Below are 17,540 nucleotides of genomic sequence, written 5' to 3' on the forward strand. Positions count from 1 at the left end.
TTTTGTCACACACACCCCCATTTTCTAGAATGGAACCTTCAACGCTGTGCTTTTTTCAGCCTGCGGGAAAGATTCGACTCCACAAAGAGGATAGGAGTAGAGAAAGTCCTTTTTACATTTAGATTTGACTAAGGGGATGTTATTTCCTATATGTAGGGTTATTTACTCCATCTGCCACATCAAACATATCTAACGTAACAGAAACGTCTAGAGGAAGTTGGCCGTATATTCTAAGGCTTAAGCCAAACTTGATCCTTTTTATTCGAATCCCGTCTTTTAAGAATAAATAGAACTGGCTTCCCAAAAACGTTTTGGCTTTTTCTAACTTATCTCTTTCATCTGTGGTCAGAAGGGTGTGTGTAATGGTGGGGCAGCATGAATGAATCTGAATGAATCATCTGTAGTTTTTCTGAGCCATCTGTTTGCAATTTTGAACTCTTTGGTTCAAAATCCCAATTTAGAACAACGGGAATTAGATTACTTGCTACATCCTTGATAGCACTTACTTTTAAAGTCTACTGGTAAATCTATCAGTCTGTCTATCAAAATATCTAGCCCATTTAGTAACCAAAGTTCTCTGAATAGTTTATAACAAAACTGATGGAACCAGATAGGTTCCAGATGGAGCTTGGGCCACCTCCTGTAACCTTGACCCGCCCCCGGGTAGAGGACCTGGTGGTCGCGTGGAATAATGCGACTACCGGGGCCTTGAACCGGGTGGCGCCTTTGCGGCCTCTCCGGCGGCAACGATCCACCCTGGCCCCTTGGTTTACCGAGGAGCTGAGGGTGATGAAATGCCGCAAGAGACGTCTAGAGAGTTGTTGGAGATCCTCTCGTTCCGAACTTGATCGAACACAGGCACGAGCCCATTTAAGGACGTACCTTGTGGCATTGAGAGTGGCCAAACGCCAATATTGTGCCACTCTCATTGCCCTGCCGCCCTGTTTCGGGTGTCCCGCTCCCTCTTGTTTCAGAGGCCGCGGGAGGCACCTCTACAGGGCAGAGCAGAGGAATTTGGGAAATATCTGCAGGATAAAATCGCTCAAATCCGGAAGGATTGGGTCCCTGTTAGTGGTCCAATGGAGACGTCCGTGGCGACTCTTGAGGAATTGACCTGGGAGGAGTTTGACTTGGTTGCCATCGAGGATTTGGACAGAATGCGTGGACGACTGCGACCCACCACATGTTTATTGGACCCGTGCCCCTCCTGGCTTGTACTGGCATCCTGGGAGGTTACACGAGACTGGCTCCTGGACCTAGTGAACGCTTCGCTGAGCGAGGGGTCTCTCCCGGCCGCCTTGAAAGAGGCGGTGGTGAGACCCTTGCTCAAGAAGCCTTCCCTGGATCCTTTGGAGCTGGCCAATTATCGTCCTGTCTCCAACCTTCCCTTTTTGGCGAAGGTTGTAGAGAGTGTGGTGGCCTACCAGTTTCCACGGCATCTGGAGGAAAATGATTATCTAGACCCGCGCCAGTCCGGCTTCCGCCCCGGTCACAGCACGGAGACGGCCTTGGTCGCGTTGGTGGATGATCTCTGGAGGGCCAGAGATAGAGGTTGTTCCTCTATCCTGGTCCTATTAGACCTCTCGGCGGCTTTTGATACCATCGACCATGGTATCCTGCTGCGCCAGCTGGAGGGGTTGGGGGTCCGGGGCACCGTTTTGCGGTGGTTCGGCTCCTACCTTTCTGGCCGGACGCAGCGTGTGTTGGCAGGGGAGGAGAGGTCGACCCTACGCCCCCTTACTTGTGGGGTGCCACAGGGGTCGGTCCTCTCGCCACTCCTGTTCAACACATATATGAAGCCGCTGGGTGAGATCATCCGTGGTTTCGGGGTGGGATACCATCTGTACGCTGATGATACTCAGCTGTACTTTTCCACCCCGAACCACCCCAACGAGGCCATCGAAGTGATGTCCCGGTGTGTGGAAGCCGTACGGATCTGGATGGATGACAACCGACTCAAACTCAACCCCTCCAGGACGGAGTGGCTGTGGGTACCGGCTCCCCGGTTCAGCCAATTAATTCCATCATTGGCCATCGGGGGCATTCAACTTGCCCTCATGGAGCGGGCGCGCAATTTGGGCGTCCTCCTGGATGCCCGGCTGTCCATGGATGACCATGTGACAGCCGTGGCAAGGGGGGCGTTCCACCAGGTTCGCCTGGTGCGCCAATTGCGCCCCCTACTGGACCGGGACGCCTTACGCACAGTCACTCATGCGCTGGTGACGTCTCGCTTGGACTACTGTAACGCTCTCTACATGGGGCTTCCCTTGAAATGCACCCGGAGGCTACAGTTGGTCCAGAACGCAGCCGCGCGGGTAATTATGGGGAGTACTAGGTACTCCCATGTGACACCGTTCCTGCGCGAGCTGCACTGGCTTCCTGTGGTCTATCGGGTGCGTTTCAAGGTTTTGATAACAATCTTTAAAGCGCTCCATGGCTCAGGACCTAGTTACTTGCGGGATCGTATTCTGCCCCATACATCCCTGCGACCAATCCGCTCGCACAGAGAGGGCCTCCTCCAGGTGCCGTCCACCAGACAGTGTCGAGGGGCGGCACCTAGGAGTAGAGCCTTCTCTGTGGCGGGCCCAGCCCTGTGGAATGACCTCCCTCCGGATATTAGGAATACCTCTGACCTCCGCTCCTTTCGTGTAAAGCTCAAGACCCACCTTTTTCAAGTTGCTGGCCTGGCTCAACTTTGATCCAACTATATCGCTCCTGACGGGTTTTTTTATTTGGGGTATTTTAATTGCATTCAATTTATTTAGGGGTTTTTAAACATTGTGTTTTTACTTGTTTTTATCTATCAGTTCACCTCCTCCTTGTATATGTCGTGTATATGTCTTGGTATATGTTTTGTTATATGTATGTCGATATATTTATTTCCTATGTTTTGTTGTACGCCGCCCCGAGTCCTTCGGGAGAGGGTGCTGCTAAGAAATAAATATTTATTATTATTATTATTAAAACCAAACAATACAATTTGAATATAAGCACATATACAATAAAATCAAATGAAATAATGGATGAAAATTAGGCCCTGGTAAATCTGAAACAAGCAACGCAATGGCTCAGTGGCTAAGACGCTGAGCTTGTCAGTCAGAAAGGTTGGCAAATTGGTGGTTCGAATCCCTAGTGCTGCATAACGGAGTGAGCTCCCGTTACTTGTCCCAGCTTCTGCCAACCTAGCAGTTCGAAAGCATGTAAAAATGCAAGTACAAAATAGGAACCACCTTTGGTGGGAAGGAAACAGTGTTCCGTGCGCCTTCGGCATCTAGTCATGTAGCCACATGATCACGGAGATATCTTCAGACAATGTTGGCACTTCGGTTCTAAAAACAGAGAGGAGCACTGCCCCCTAGAGTCGGGAACGACTAGCACACATGTGCAAGAGGAACCTTTACCTTTTTAAATCTAAAACAGTATAAATTAAAGTACAATTAAAGACAATTCAAAAGCCTGATATTAAAAAAAGAAAAAGTGTTTAGCTGCTAATGTGGTCCCCGGATGAGTCTCTCTCATAAATGGTTAGGTCACTGATTCCCTTTTTGATCCCCAGGAAGCAACAGGCTAATCAGGTAAAAAAAATCTTGCTAGAACCAGAGGTGAAATTGAATACTGGAATAATAAACAGACAAAAGGAAGGACTTTTCTTTTCTTTTCTTTTTTTACACGTCTAATCCAACTTTGGAATTGGCTGCCTTGAAATGGGGTAATTTAGCTTCCCAAGAAGGCGGGAGCAATTCATGGAAATCAGGTAGATCGATGGCTCCTTGATGGCACTGCCACTGAAGAACTTCTGCTGGGAGATTGATGGGCTTCCTCCTGCAATTGGCTTTCCCCTGGAAGAACAGACTGCTGGGGTAGATCTGCCAGAGAACCAACCCGTTGATTATTTTCTTAAAACCTTGAATATGGAGACATGACATACTACAACCGTGATGGCGATACTATGGCACGCATGCCACAGGTGGCATGCGGAGCCATATCTGAGGGCACGCAAGGCGTTGCCCTATGTCAGCTCCAGGCATATGCACACTCTGGCAAGCTGATTTTCAGCCTTTCAGAGGATGGGAGGAGGCTGTTTTCGCCCTCCCCAGGCTTCAGAAAAGCCTCTGGAACCTGTGGTTCTGAAATTCTGGTAGGCCCATCGGGCCCGTTTTTTGCCATCCACAGGCTCCGGAGGCTTTACTGAAGCCTGGGGAGGGTGAAAAACGGCCCAATGGGCCTACTGGAGGTCCAGAGGCTTCAGTGAGGACTGCACGCATATGCGCACAGGGGGCTTCTGGGTGCATGTGCCAGGGGAAGGGCATTGCACTATGAGTGTGGGCGCAATATGATGATGATGTGAGATTTATTCCATGTAAAATGGAATAAACAACCAGAATGGCTCATTGAATGTGACGAGAGAAGAAAATGAGATGAAAGCTGTAGATGTTGTTTGTGAACAAATGTGATCAACATTTCCAAGAACAAAGCATTTATACCTCTGGCTTAGAAGGCCTGAAAGAATTATAGTTGGTAACTGGAAATATTGCTTAGCTACTCTATGAGAACAGAGGTGTTTTCTTCATTCCCTGGGTGCCAGGTAGGGCTGGGGAAGGGACTTCTAGGAAGGCCAAGCTTTGTGCCCAGTTTTTCTCACCATTTGTTTTTTTGAAATTATAATTCCTATTCCAAATTGGTGCATGGGGTATAATCATATTAGTGATTATTAGTTGATACAAATGTTACATTGTACAGGATGGATGGAACAGGATGGGACAGAACAGAACAAAAAATGGAACGGAACAAAATAGAATTTGTATTTGAAATATCTTTTCTAGTTTTGTATTATTTTTCTTGATTTTATTTTTAACATTCTTCTGACCTCAAAGAAAGTTGTTCATCTCTCCACACCCAGGGCCCCAGCTGGAATGCCACAGGCTTCCACCCTCGCCTTTTGCTGTGTGCCAGCCTCCAAGATCCTTGCCTATTTTTCTGGCCTTTCTGGAGCTAATTTGGCTTGTCTCCGGAGGCCCAATGCAATGATCCTGCTAATCATTTGGGAGAAGCTTCAGAGGGCTTTTAAGAGAAACGTTTTGCTTTTAAAGATTGTGCCTAGGATGAGTCAGGAGCAAAAATAACAAAACCCACATATGAGGCATCTTTATGCTTTTGTTTGCATGATTAATGTCCCAGGGTGGATCAAGCAAGCAAAGAAAAGAATGATCCAAGAGGCATTTTGTTGTTTTCCTTTTAGCCTTTTACAACAATAATCTGGAATCAACTAAAGGCTCAGCTGTCAGGATGACAAATGCTCAATTGAAGAAACAACCTGTTGGGAAGCAGAATTGAGAGGTCTTTAGAGGAGAAATGCTCTGCTGTTCTACTTATTATATTTTAAAAACACACATTTTCTTGTTTTTACAATGACCCTGTGAGGTTGGACCACAGCTAAGCTGTTCAGAGTGAATTTCCATTTGGCTTTCCCTGACTTGTAGTTTTAAATCTCAGCAAATCCCTTCTTCGAATCCACTAGTTTTAAAGATTATTGGGAGTTGAAGTCCATACAATTTTGAAGAGTTTAGGTAGGAAAACAGTATTAAAATGTGGCCCATGCTCCTCTAAGATCCTACCAGGAGGCCTTCAAGTAGAAATTATTTTCCAACCTATGTTGAAATATATAGGTCAATGCTGGCGAATCTTTTTGGCACTGAAATCCCGAAATGGGAGTGTGTGCATGCCTGCATGCACATGCCGGAAACCAGAACAGCAGCTGGCCAGAGATTCATGCGCGTAATAGAAAGATGATTTTTTGGTTTCTGGCATGCGCATGTACACCGGTCACCTGGTAACCTGGTTTCTGGCATACATGAACGTGCAATGAACAGCTGGCCAGCATGCATGCGCACACCAAAAACTGGAAGATCATGTTTCCAGCAGGTGTATGTATGCGTTGCCGGGCAATTGCTCTTCTGTTTCCAGCTCTCCCACGCTCGTGAAGACCAGCTGGCCAGCGTGCCAGAATCTAGAAGAGCAACAGGCGATGACTCAGGTGCCCGGAGAGATGGCTCTGCGTGCCACTTCTGGCATGTGTATCATAGGTTCGCCATGACAGATATAGGTAGTCCTTGACTTATAACAGTTCATTTAGTGATCATTCGAAGTTACTGAAAAAAATGATATGACCATTTTTCACTCTTTCAACCGTTGCAACATCCCCGTGGTCATGTGATCAAAATTCAAACTCTTGGCAACTGACTTACATTTGTGACCATTGCAATGTCCTGAGATCATGTGATCATCTTTTGCGACCTTCCGCTGAGCAAAGTCAATGGGAAAGCCAGATTCATTTAACAATCATGTTACTAATTCAACAATGTAGTGATTCACTTAACAACTGTGGCAAGAAAGGTCACAAAATGGGGCAAAATTCCCCTTATCTTGCTTAGCAACATAAATGTTGGGCTCAATTGTGGTCGTAACTGGGAGACTACCTGCAATATATTAAAATCCCATCAAACAAGCATGAGAAGTGGTAATAGCAAGAAATGCACTAATTTTCATTTTCAATACTCATTGTATCCCTCTTTAATTGTTACGATTTATAATCAAGGAAGCTCTGCTCGAAAATGTTTCCTAGAATGAACAAATAAACGAATGAATGCAGATGTCAGTATATTTTGGGTTGAGATTTGACTTTTGACATTCACTGGATCTTAAAGCCAGCAAGTTTATTTCAAAACGCCAAACAAGACCAGACCAAGATGGCTTAAATACCAAAGTCATTTAAAGAGAATGGTTTCCAACCTTGTAAAATTCTACTTCTCTGGGTTAATCTGTTACAAACAGAGACTTTCATTTGCAAGCCAGAAAAAGGAGAGCCCCTCAGATCCCCCAGTGATTGACACCTGTCAATCTCCTATTTTGTTTTTGTTTTTCAATGAAAGGAAGCCCACCTAAAACTCAAATGTTTGGATGATTCTATTTTGCTTCCTTGACAAATCTAATTTTTGTCTCAAAAATTTTGTCCCCTCCTCTCCCCCCAACTTTCCCTTAGCAAATCCATAGATCAGTATTTCTCAATCTTGGCAATTTTAAGATGTGTAAACTTCAACTCCCAGGATTCCTGAAGTAGCATCCCAGCTGGGGAATTCTGGGAGTTGAAGTTCACACATCTTAAAATTGCCAACATTGAAAAGTCCTTCCAGAGATGCTAGAAAGGGAATGCTGTAATCCTTATTGGCTGTCTTCTCATGATACGCCTGAACCACAAACAGCTAACCTGTCTGATTGTATCCTGCAAACCCAACTGCTGTAGCTGGTTTATGGTTCCAGAAGCCAGGCCTAACATCTATTTTCTCTGACACTGACAACTTGCTTATGACAACCTACTAAATAGACTAAGCAATACATGATCCAATCTATTCTGACATGATAGTGCTATATTTACATGGACTAAGACAGAACTGCTCTAATTTCTGAAGTGAGTCAAAGAGTGTCCTGAAATAGCCAAGAGCCGTAATACACACAGAATTAGTAACATGGAGGACGAAAGGGACCTTAAAAAAAAAAAAAGATAATTGACTGAAAATGTAAACACTTCTTTAACCCGAGATCTTTTATTCCCTGAAACAGTAGGATCAGGGTTAGAAGGAGAATAGATCATAAGAATACTAAATAGATTTCGTAATTGGTTGGACCATCTGACCACGTCCTGTTATTATCTCTTCAGAGGCTTAGACTGGATCAAGTTATCGTTATACTGCCAAATTTGAAAGACAGCTGTTGTTTTCTGTAACCTGGTGTGAATTTAGCCTCCGGATCCCACACGTCTCCTAAGGGCCATCGGGAAGTCCTAGCTTCAGGCTTCTTGTGGTTCACAAACTTGGGAAATGGGGTTTACCACAAACCCCTTCCAAATCTTTTCCTGTTATCATTCACACCTACTGTCTAGAGACACGCACGGCCCCAGCAGATAGCTTGCATCCTTGTCATACAATTGTGGCATGGGAAAATTCACAGGCTGACCTTGTTGTTATTCCAGGCAGCCCTGGGGGCCTCTTTCTTTTTCCCAGGACCACAGCAGAGATGGTGTGTGCAACTATTCTCAGCGATGGATATGCTGAATTACAATAATACGCCTTTCCGTTAGCTGAATCATCCGCAATGTTCGATATGAGACAAATGTGTAGAAAATGGCTTGATTTAAAAAAAAAGGGGGGGGGCTACTTGAGCAAGGTCAAAGGTATCCTGGCTTTTACAAAATAACTTTGGCTTTCCCAGTTACTTCCTTCCAAGATCTCTTCTGCAAAGAATAGGATAGGATAGGATAGGGCAGAGCAGAGCAGAGCAGAGCAAAATATTGAATAGAAGAGAATAGAATAGAATGGAATGGAATGGTGTTCAATCACCAAAGGCAGCATAGGTAGTCCTTGACTTCACAGCAGTTCATTTAGTGACCAAAGTTGCAACAGCACTCTGCCTCTGTTTATTATGGGAAAATGAGGTGCTGAACCAATTGGTTCCTATGTAAGGAAAACCCCACAGATTTCATTGCTCCTTTTTCATTCCTGGAAGAGCTGTTTATTTTCCAAAAGGTGAGGGATCTGGTGGACAGCCAGGTTTTGCATTGTTTCTCCTCCTTTCCTCATTCCCTCTTTTTCCCTCTTTCTCTCTAGGAACCAAAAATGTAATTGAGGCCTGTGTCACGCAAGGAGTCCAGTATCTGATTTACACCAGCAGCATGGAGGTCGTGGGACCTAACATAAAAGGCCACCCTTTCTACAGGTATGAGTTGCTTATTTTTCAAAATTATGATGATGATGATGATGATGATGATGATGATGATGATGATGATGATGATGATGCACTCTAGTAGGCCAAGAAAACTGGGGAACTTTTTTACAGTTTCTGTTGTCTGTAGAAGTTCTCAGCCATCCAGGTTGTGGATGTCCCAAAGGTGATTTTTTTCAAGAGGCAACTGAACTTTCTTATTTTTTCTTGGAAGATGTTTTGCTTCTCATCCAAGAGGCTTCTTCAGCTCTGAATGGATGGTGGGGAATGGAAGGATTTATACTCCTTGCAGACAGCTGGTCATTTGCATTCGTTTTAGAGTGTCTTATGTCCTCAGGGTCACCTGAGTAGTGCACATAGGTGGAACTGATTCTTGGAACTGCTGGAAGGACTGTGTTGTGGAGCTGTGCTTTCTGCAAGATGTTTTCCTCTGTTGTCTGCATCTCAAATTGACAACATAGACTCATTCCCAACAGCCTGCACCTGTGTTCAATAGTGAAAAAACACAGGGCAGTGAAAAAAAAACATCTTTCAGAAAGCACAGCTCCACAACACAGTCCTTGCAGCAGTTCCAAGAATCAGTTCCACCTATGTGCACTACTCAGGTGAACCTGAAGACACAAACTTCCAAGTGGTCTCAACTATTCTCTAAAAAGATTGCAAATGACCAGCTATCTGCAAGGAGTATAAATCCTTCTGTTCCCCACTATCCTGTTAGAGCTGAAGAAACTTCTTGGATAAGAAGCGAAACGTTTTCAAAGAAAAAAACAAGGAAGTCCAGTTGCCTCTTTAAAAATACAATTTCAATTGTATTTCCCTTGGGTTGGACTAGAAGGCGAAAAAGGTCCCTTTCAATCCTACTTATGTTTTAATTTGGAGTTTCTTATTCTTTTGAGTCTTCTCACACTGTTTTAACTATTGAAGGGCCTAAATGTGCATATTTTTTAAAAAAATAGAATGGAACCCCTAAAGAGTTAATTGAGTTTCAGTGTTGGTTGCAAATAACAGGGAGTTCCCCTGACTGAGGCAAGGCCCACATGTTTTGGCCCTATTCAAGGGTTTCCCTGGGTTCCCCTAGCATTGCCATGGCAACAGGGATACAGTTCATAACAGTCACGGTGGATTACCGCTCTCTGTGGGTGTGGGCCAATGGCTCTGCCCTCCCTTCTAACAAGTAGGGAAAGTTGACTGCTGTTTGTAGTTAGAAGCTTAGTCACCCCAAGGCTTGAAAATTTGAGAAATTTTCACTGCAGGGTGCAAGGGATCCTCAACCGCTCTGTTACAATGGCACTGAAAAAGGTGACATGACCGTTTTTCACACTTATTATGACCGTTGCAACTGATTCATATTTACGACGGTTGCAGGGTCCCGAGGTCACGTGATCCCCTTTTACGACCTTCTGACAACCAAAGCCTATGGGGTATCCACTATGCAACCATCTTACTAACTTAACAGCTGCAATGATTCGCTTAACAACTGGGGCAAGAAAGGTTGTAAAATGGGGCAAAACTCGCTTAACAACTGTCTCACTTAGTGACAGAAATTTGGGGCTCGGTTGTGGTCATAAAGTTGAGGATTACCTGTATTCTTGTACTTTTAACGGATGCCTGTAGGAAAAACCTATTAGATACAACCAGTGGTGAAATTCAATTTTTTTTACTACTGGTTCTGTGGGTGTGGCTTGGCGGGCGTGTTGTGGCTTGGTGGGCGTGGCAGGAGAAGGATGCTGCAAAATCTCCATTCCACCCTACTGTGAGGCCAGCTGGAGGTGGCATTTGCCAGTTCTCTGAGCTCAAAAATTCCACTACCGGCTCTCCAGAATTTGTCAGAACCTGCTGCATTTCAACCCTGGATACACCCCTTTCTGTCACGGGGAGTCAAGACAAGCAACAGATTCCCCCCCCTTCCCCCCCCCTTCCCCATATCATTTAAGGGTTCAGGAACGTTATCCTCTCCTATGTAATGCAGGGGGCAGCAGCCACTGTAGCAATTGCACTGGATTTAAATGAATGGCGCTAAAGTGTATTTAAGATTCTTTCAAGAAGAGATTGGACTGCCATTTGTCAGAAATGGTGTAGGGTTAGGGACTCCTGCTTGAGCGGGGGGTTGGACTACATGACCTATAAGGTACCTTCCAACTCTGTTAATCTGTTAAGAAAGATACATAACTTTGTTAACTGTAACCTGGTTAACTGCTCCTGCTCTCACCTGTTGCAAGCATGGGGTTTTGATGGCCTGTGATGCTTTCTTCCTTGCTTGCAGGTGCAATGAGGACACAAAATATGAGGCCATACATCACCATCCTTACCCATTTAGCAAAGCCAAGGCCGAGCAGCTTGTCATCGAAGCCAATGGGCAAGTGGTAAGCTAGAATTTCAGAGAGGAGTTTGAATGTCTTCCGAGTTAACCAAGCCAGGTGCTTCTTAGCATCCTTCTATCTCAAACCCTGCCTGTCTCTTGGTCTGTTTCCTTGAAACTGGCACTCTGCAAAAGATTCAGACTGCATGTGGTGACTGCAGAGTGTTCTGTGCATTGCAGGTCACCTTATCTGCAGAGTTCAGGGTGGAGAAGACTAATTTGCAGCAGCTGTACCTACGTATATACTGATATGGTTTATTTATTTGGCCAAGTACACACAAGAAATTTGTCTGTGGTGCAGAAGCACTTAGTGTATTTGCAAAACAACACAATATAATGATAATACTGAAGCGTACTGCCAATAAAAAGGAGGAAGTAAAAAATAATAAAAGGAATAAATAATAATCCTTCAGCCACACCCTATGAGGTCATATACATACACCGCAGGCAAAAACAAACAAACAAAACATTTAGCAGTCACTCTATTTTCTATCAGCTGCGAGAATTACCATATTTTTCAGAGTATAAGACGCACCGGAGTATAAGACGCACCAAGGTTTTGAAGAATTGTTTTAAAAAGTAGGTAGGGAGAGAGAGGGGGAGAGAGAGAGAGGGAGAGAAATACAGTAGGTAGGTAGGGATAGAGAGAGAGAAATAGAAAGAGATAGAGAGAAATACAATAGATAGGGAGAGAGAGTAGGTAGGTAGGTAGGTGGATGGATGGATGGATCGATGGATAGATGATAGATAGATAGATAGATAGATAGATAGATAGATAGATAGATAGATAGATAGATAGATAGATGATAGATAGATAGAGGGAGAGAGAGAGAGAGAGAGAGAAATAAAGTAGATAGGGAGAGTAGATAGGTAGGTAGATGTTTCCAGGTGTATTTATCCATGTGCTGGAGAAGGAAATCACTGACAATCTGCAGCACCTAAGACTTTGTCTCTGCTGGCACAACACTTGATCAATCTAATTCTCATCAATCAGTTAAAGAGCTTTCCAAAGGGGGGGGAGTTTTTGCACCCTGCAAATATCCCAAAAATGGCCTGTTTTTCGCAGAAACGGGCCTGTTTTTTTTAAAGGCATGAGTAGCCTTGGGGGGGGGGCTTGCAGAGTGCTCCTGGGGGGGTTGGGGGCCAAAAACGAGCAAAGAATGGCCTGTTTTTCGCCAAAAAATGCATGCATAGCCTTATGGAGGCTTATAAAGTGTTGCTGGGGCTGGGGGGGGGGGGGGGCAAAAAACCGGCCCGTTCTTTGCTCATTTCTGCCCTCGCCAGCCCCCAGGAGCTCTTTGGAAGTCTCCATAAGGCTATGCACAGCCATTTTGGTGAAGGAGGCAGGGTTTTGGGAGGCAAAAAATGATGTATTCAATGTATAAGATGCACCCAGATTTTCAGCCTCTTTTTTGAGGAAAAAAGGTATGTGTTATACTACGAAAAATACGGTAGGGGTTCAGCAGACTGAGGGCACAAGGGAAGAAATTGTCTAGTTGTTTTGGCATACAATGCTGTATAGTGTTGTTACACTGCCTTCTTTTCCCCCAGTCATTTTTGTGGGCTTTGAACCCTTGACCCCTTGATCCAATGCTGTTGTCTTGATTAAGTGGTGAAGGAAGGCCCAGATTCAGGGGTGAAGTCAACTTACCTTTACTACTGGTTCGGTAGCAATGTGAGTGCGCGCGCGTGACCAACTCCATGCATGCACAGGACCTTCCATGCATGCACAGAGCGTCAAAAATGGACGTGATGATGTCCGGGTGGGTGGGTGGGTGGGTGGAGCCTGCTACCGAGTGAACCTGCAAAGGTAAGTAAAACAGCAAGGGGGGCAGGATACGCTGTGCCACACGATTTAGATTATATAGAAAGCAGGAAATCCTGCTTTCTAGCTAATATAAATCGTGTGTCGCAGCTGATCAACCGCGGATCAAGCGGTTCGCTTGAACCGGTAGCATTTTTTTACTACCGATTTGGTGAACCGGTAGTATTTGACCCTTGCCCAGATTCAAATCCATCCTCAATGATGGACTTTTATTGGGTGACCCTGGGCCATGTAAAGTCTCGGCCACAATCCACCTCATTGAGCTCTTAATGGAGTCCGGTTGGAGAAGCCCAGTTGTAATCCGCTTTCAGACATGAAACATCACGGGAAAAGTGACTTTGGACCTTGGTGTTCCCCTCCATTGGCCCAACCTATCTCACACTCTTGTTATTAGGGGAAGCCAGGAGGAAGGATGGCTAAATCCCTTGCTTGAATTGGCATGAAAGTCCAGCAAACTAACACCTAAACAAAGACTTTGCTACCAACTTCTAACTTGCCTCGATGGTGGATTGTCCACCCACAACCTGCTCAGGTGTGCCAATCAGCAACAGAGAATCTTTCTTTTCTGCAGATGCCGAATGGGAAGCGGCTAGTCAGTTGCGCCCTTCGTCCAACGGGCATCTATGGGGAGAACCATCTGCTGATGAAGGAGTTTTATGAGAAAGGGCTGATGACAAAGAAGTACATGATCCGGGCCATCCCAGCCTCTGTGGAGCATGGCAGGGTCTATGTAGGTAGGTTATGATGGTGCCTGGTTCATTCTTGACCCACCTTTTTTATTTAGATATTTTTACTCTTCTTGGGCGTGTTCCTATATGTACGTACATCTTTATATCAGGTTCTGAACTTCTTAAGAACTGTGGAGTCCTTGGTGTCCTCTGAGCTTGGTTGTTTGCTTGGAGACATTTCATTACCCGACTAGGTAATATCATCAATGCCAAGGAAGGTGGGGTTTGCTCTTATATACAGTACCTTCCCCTGCCTTTGTTGGTGGAGTGTGGTTTTCCCCCCCCCCCCCCCCTTGGTAGTTCCTTGATTAGGGTATTGTTTTCTACTTGATTGTTTCTCAGATGTCACACCTCCACTAACATTGGCAGGGCAAACGGCTATAAATAAACAGGGAGCAAACTCGGCAATCCTTTGCAACGATGATATTATCTAATCAGGTAATGAACTGTCTGAAAGCAAATAACCAAGTTCAGAGAGCACCAGGAACCCCACAATTCAACCTTAAGCTGGAGATATTATTTTTCATTGGGACTTCTTAAGAACCATTGCCCTACTCTCTGCACTTCTCTGAATTACCATTTGGTGGTAAGAGCTCCTGGATATAAATTTCAGACCCAAGAAACAAGCCTGATATGGATTCATATTAATTTGACATGTTCTCAAAGTGTGGGGTACTCTGGACCCTTAGAGAGGAAAGTGAATGTATGCAAACTTTCCTTTCCCCATGAATAAATATAATGTTTAGATTATTTAGATGAAAAACAAATTCACGGCTTAGTAATTCTCACAACATTTCTCAAATTTCCAAGCCAGCAGCCAACTTCTTTCCCAAGAAAAAAAGGAGCAAAGTTTGCAGTGAGTCTTGATGTTGTTTGCATTTTGTCTGCCTGATCAGATTTCAATTTTTTTTTAAGCCTGTAGCCCCCACTAGTTACTTATGACTCCCTCAGAGATTTGGACAGGAAACTTGAAAGCCCATATTGTAAGAATTAAAAAGAAAGAAAGAAAAGAAAACGAGTTCAGTTTAGCTGCTGGATTTATTTGCCATCTCCATTGCAGTATAAATAAAAGCAAGGACTAACCCAGGAGCTGTCAAACTCGCAGCCTGCCAGATGCATCACACTCTGGCCATGTCCATGCTGGCAGCGTGGCAAAAGGGGTAAAGTCACAATATATCACATAATGACGCAGGTTTGACACCCCTGGCCTAACTCTTTCCCAAAACTCCCTGTCCTCAGTATGAACTGGGAAATAACAGAATAATGAAGTTGGAAGGGACCTTGGAGGTCTTCTAGTCCAACCCCCTGTTTAAACAGGAGACCCTAGGCCAGTGATGGCGAACCTATGGCACGTGTGCCACAGGTGGCACGCGGAGCCATTTGTCAGGGCACGCGAGGCGCTGCCTTGTCAGCTTGCCAGCACGCATGCGTGCGCTGGCCAGCTCAGTTCACCCTTTTTCAAAGCGATTTTTCGCCCTCCCCAGGCTCCTATAGAGCCTGGGGAGGGCGAAAACAGCCTCCCCAGCCCCCCCGGACGCCCTCCGGAGGCGTCAGGGAAGCCTCCGGACAGTCCCTGAAGCCTTCGGAGCGCTCGAAACAACGCACCAAGCACTTCCGGTTTGTTCAGAGGGTCGTTTTGAGCGCTCTGAAGGCTTCAGGGACTGTCCGGAGGCTTCCCTGATGCCTCCGGAGGGCGTCCTTGGGGGCGGGGGAGGATGTTTTCGCCCTTCCCAGGCTCCTATAAAGCCTCTGGAGCCTGGGGAGGGCAAAAAAAGCATGTAAAAATGGGGGGGGGTCGCGCCTGTAGTGCGCGCATTGCATTATGGGTGCACGCCCACACACGACCTTCCTGCGCCCCCCCCCCCCCACTTATGGTACGCGAGCCAAAAAAGGTTCGCCATTGCTGCCCTAGGTCACTCCATACAAATAGTTGCCCAATCTCATCTTAAAAACCTCCAGTGTTGGAGCACTCACAACTTCTGCAGGCAAATCATTCCACTGATTAATGGTTCTAAATTTCTCAAAAAATAAACAAACATGCCTCTATACACACAGACACACACACACAAAAGTAAACACAATTCCTATTTCAGTGTCTTGTGTGATCGGGTGTTGTGTTACAACTTCTAATTTGCAGAGTGTACGAAGCACTATTTTTAGAAATACATTTGAGATCTTATCCCTGCTGTGTCGGCTTGAGTAAACGGTGCTGCATTATTGCGTCTCCATGTTATCTCTGCGTTTTCACAAAAGTGACGTTGGCTAGCGAAACGTCTCTCACTTGATTATCTTTCTGGTCTCCTAACTTGCCCCTTCTGTAGGCAACGTGGCTTGGATGCATCTCCTGGTGGCTCAGAAGATCCAAGAGGACCCCTCAACCATCGGGGGCCAAGTTTATTTTTGCTATGATGACTCTCCTTACAAGAGCTACGAGGACTTTAACATGGAGTTCTTGAGGCCGTTTGGCTTCCACCTCTTGGGGTCCCGTCCCCTGCTGCCGTTCTTTGTCCTCCATCTGATAGCTCTGCTCAATGCTCTCCTGCAGTGGCTCCTGAAGCCCCTCTGCGTTTATGCCCCCATCCTCAACCCCTACACTCTGATCATCGCCAGCACTACCTTCACCGTACAGACCGACAAGGCCCAGAAACACTTTGGATACCAACCTTGTTTCACCTGGGAAGAGAGCCGGAATCGCACAATTGGGTGGCTCCAAGAGGTTGCGGCAGAGAAGCAGGTGGAGAAGTAGGTCCCAGCAAGACAGGTCAACGTGAATGGAGCGATCGCTGGAAGAAACCCGGTTGGGGATTGGAAATCTCCTGGATTTTGGATGTGCTAAACTCAGAACAATTGCAATATCAAGCTATGGCCTTATGTTGACTGGTTTGAGATGGTGATGTTAGAAATTTGTACAGTAGCTACCTTTGCCCTTGGGTGACCTTTGGAAGCAGCCCTACAGCCTTGCAAGAATGGGTGGACCCTCTGTTTTCCCAGGTGGGAATGTCAAATACCAAATGAAATACGTTTTAGATTTTGGCTGAGTGCACCAATGTCTCCTTCTCAAACTAGATGAGGCCTTTTTTTTTTCCAGCCAAAGTCCCAAACTGTTTTCAGAATGACTTTTGATGATGGTCTTCAATGTTTCCATCATGTCATACATTCCAACCTACTTGCACAGCTTTGATTTAGCCTGCTCCAAAGTTTAACTGGAAGGTTGAAAGGTCAGCTCATCTTCTACCATTCCTTAGCTTTGGAAGATGGATTGTTGGTCCATTCCATGTCACTACAGACCAGTTCCGTGTTTTTCTTCCTACCTCAGTGACCTCTAAGTGCAATAGGGATGGAAGTTCATGTTTTTGATGTAATCTAGCTCGTCACTAGTTATCTGAGTAAGCAGATACTCTTAAGTATGAAAGGAGACTAATATGCTGTTCTATTATTTTCTAGCTACAATGATCTTATATGACTTGTACAATAGAAATGTATGACTAGGAAGCCTCCTTGATGGCCAACAATTAAGTTAAACAAGCAAATAAATATATTATATTCTCATGAGAGCTAGAGTTATCTTTTATGATGTCTGAGAGAAGTTTAAAAACTAAGGAAGAGGGATACGGTAGATCGAGAGACAGAGCTTGAGGGGACAAATTTGAATGACATGGGCTGGAATCAGCGGATGATGGGAATTAGTGGCCTTGAGTAAAACCTGTTGCTGTATAACCAATAGTGTTACTTAGCTCCTTCACCTAGAAGTCCATGGAGATTCTCAGTCATCCAGGTCATGGTTGTCCCAAAGGTGCTTTTTCAAGAGGAAACTGGACTTTCTTGTTTTTTCTTTGAAGATGTTTTGCTTCTT

The 17,540-nt window shown here is 45.2% G+C and overlaps 1 protein-coding gene across 2 annotated transcripts in view; it reads left to right on the forward strand.

The window, feature by feature from the left end:
* HSD3B7 (hydroxy-delta-5-steroid dehydrogenase, 3 beta- and steroid delta-isomerase 7) overlaps positions 1–17,241 on the forward strand; it is a 93,688-nt gene extending 76,447 nt beyond the window's left edge. For both annotated transcript variants that reach the window (XM_081971537.1, XM_081971538.1), the window contains 4 exons: positions 8,661–8,769; positions 11,039–11,138; positions 13,531–13,693; positions 16,009–17,241. In XM_081971537.1, the coding sequence (XP_081827663.1) occupies positions 8,661–8,769; positions 11,039–11,138; positions 13,531–13,693; positions 16,009–16,433 (797 nt within the window). In that variant the 3' untranslated portion in view covers positions 16,434–17,241. The remainder of the gene's footprint in view (positions 1–8,660; positions 8,770–11,038; positions 11,139–13,530; positions 13,694–16,008) is intronic.
* The last annotated feature ends 299 nt before the right edge of the window (positions 17,242–17,540 follow it).

The sequence above is a fragment of the Natrix helvetica genome (genome assembly GCF_964273705.1).
Source record: "Natrix helvetica genome assembly, chromosome: Z".
Classification (NCBI taxonomy): Eukaryota; Metazoa; Chordata; class Lepidosauria; order Squamata; family Natricidae; genus Natrix; species Natrix helvetica.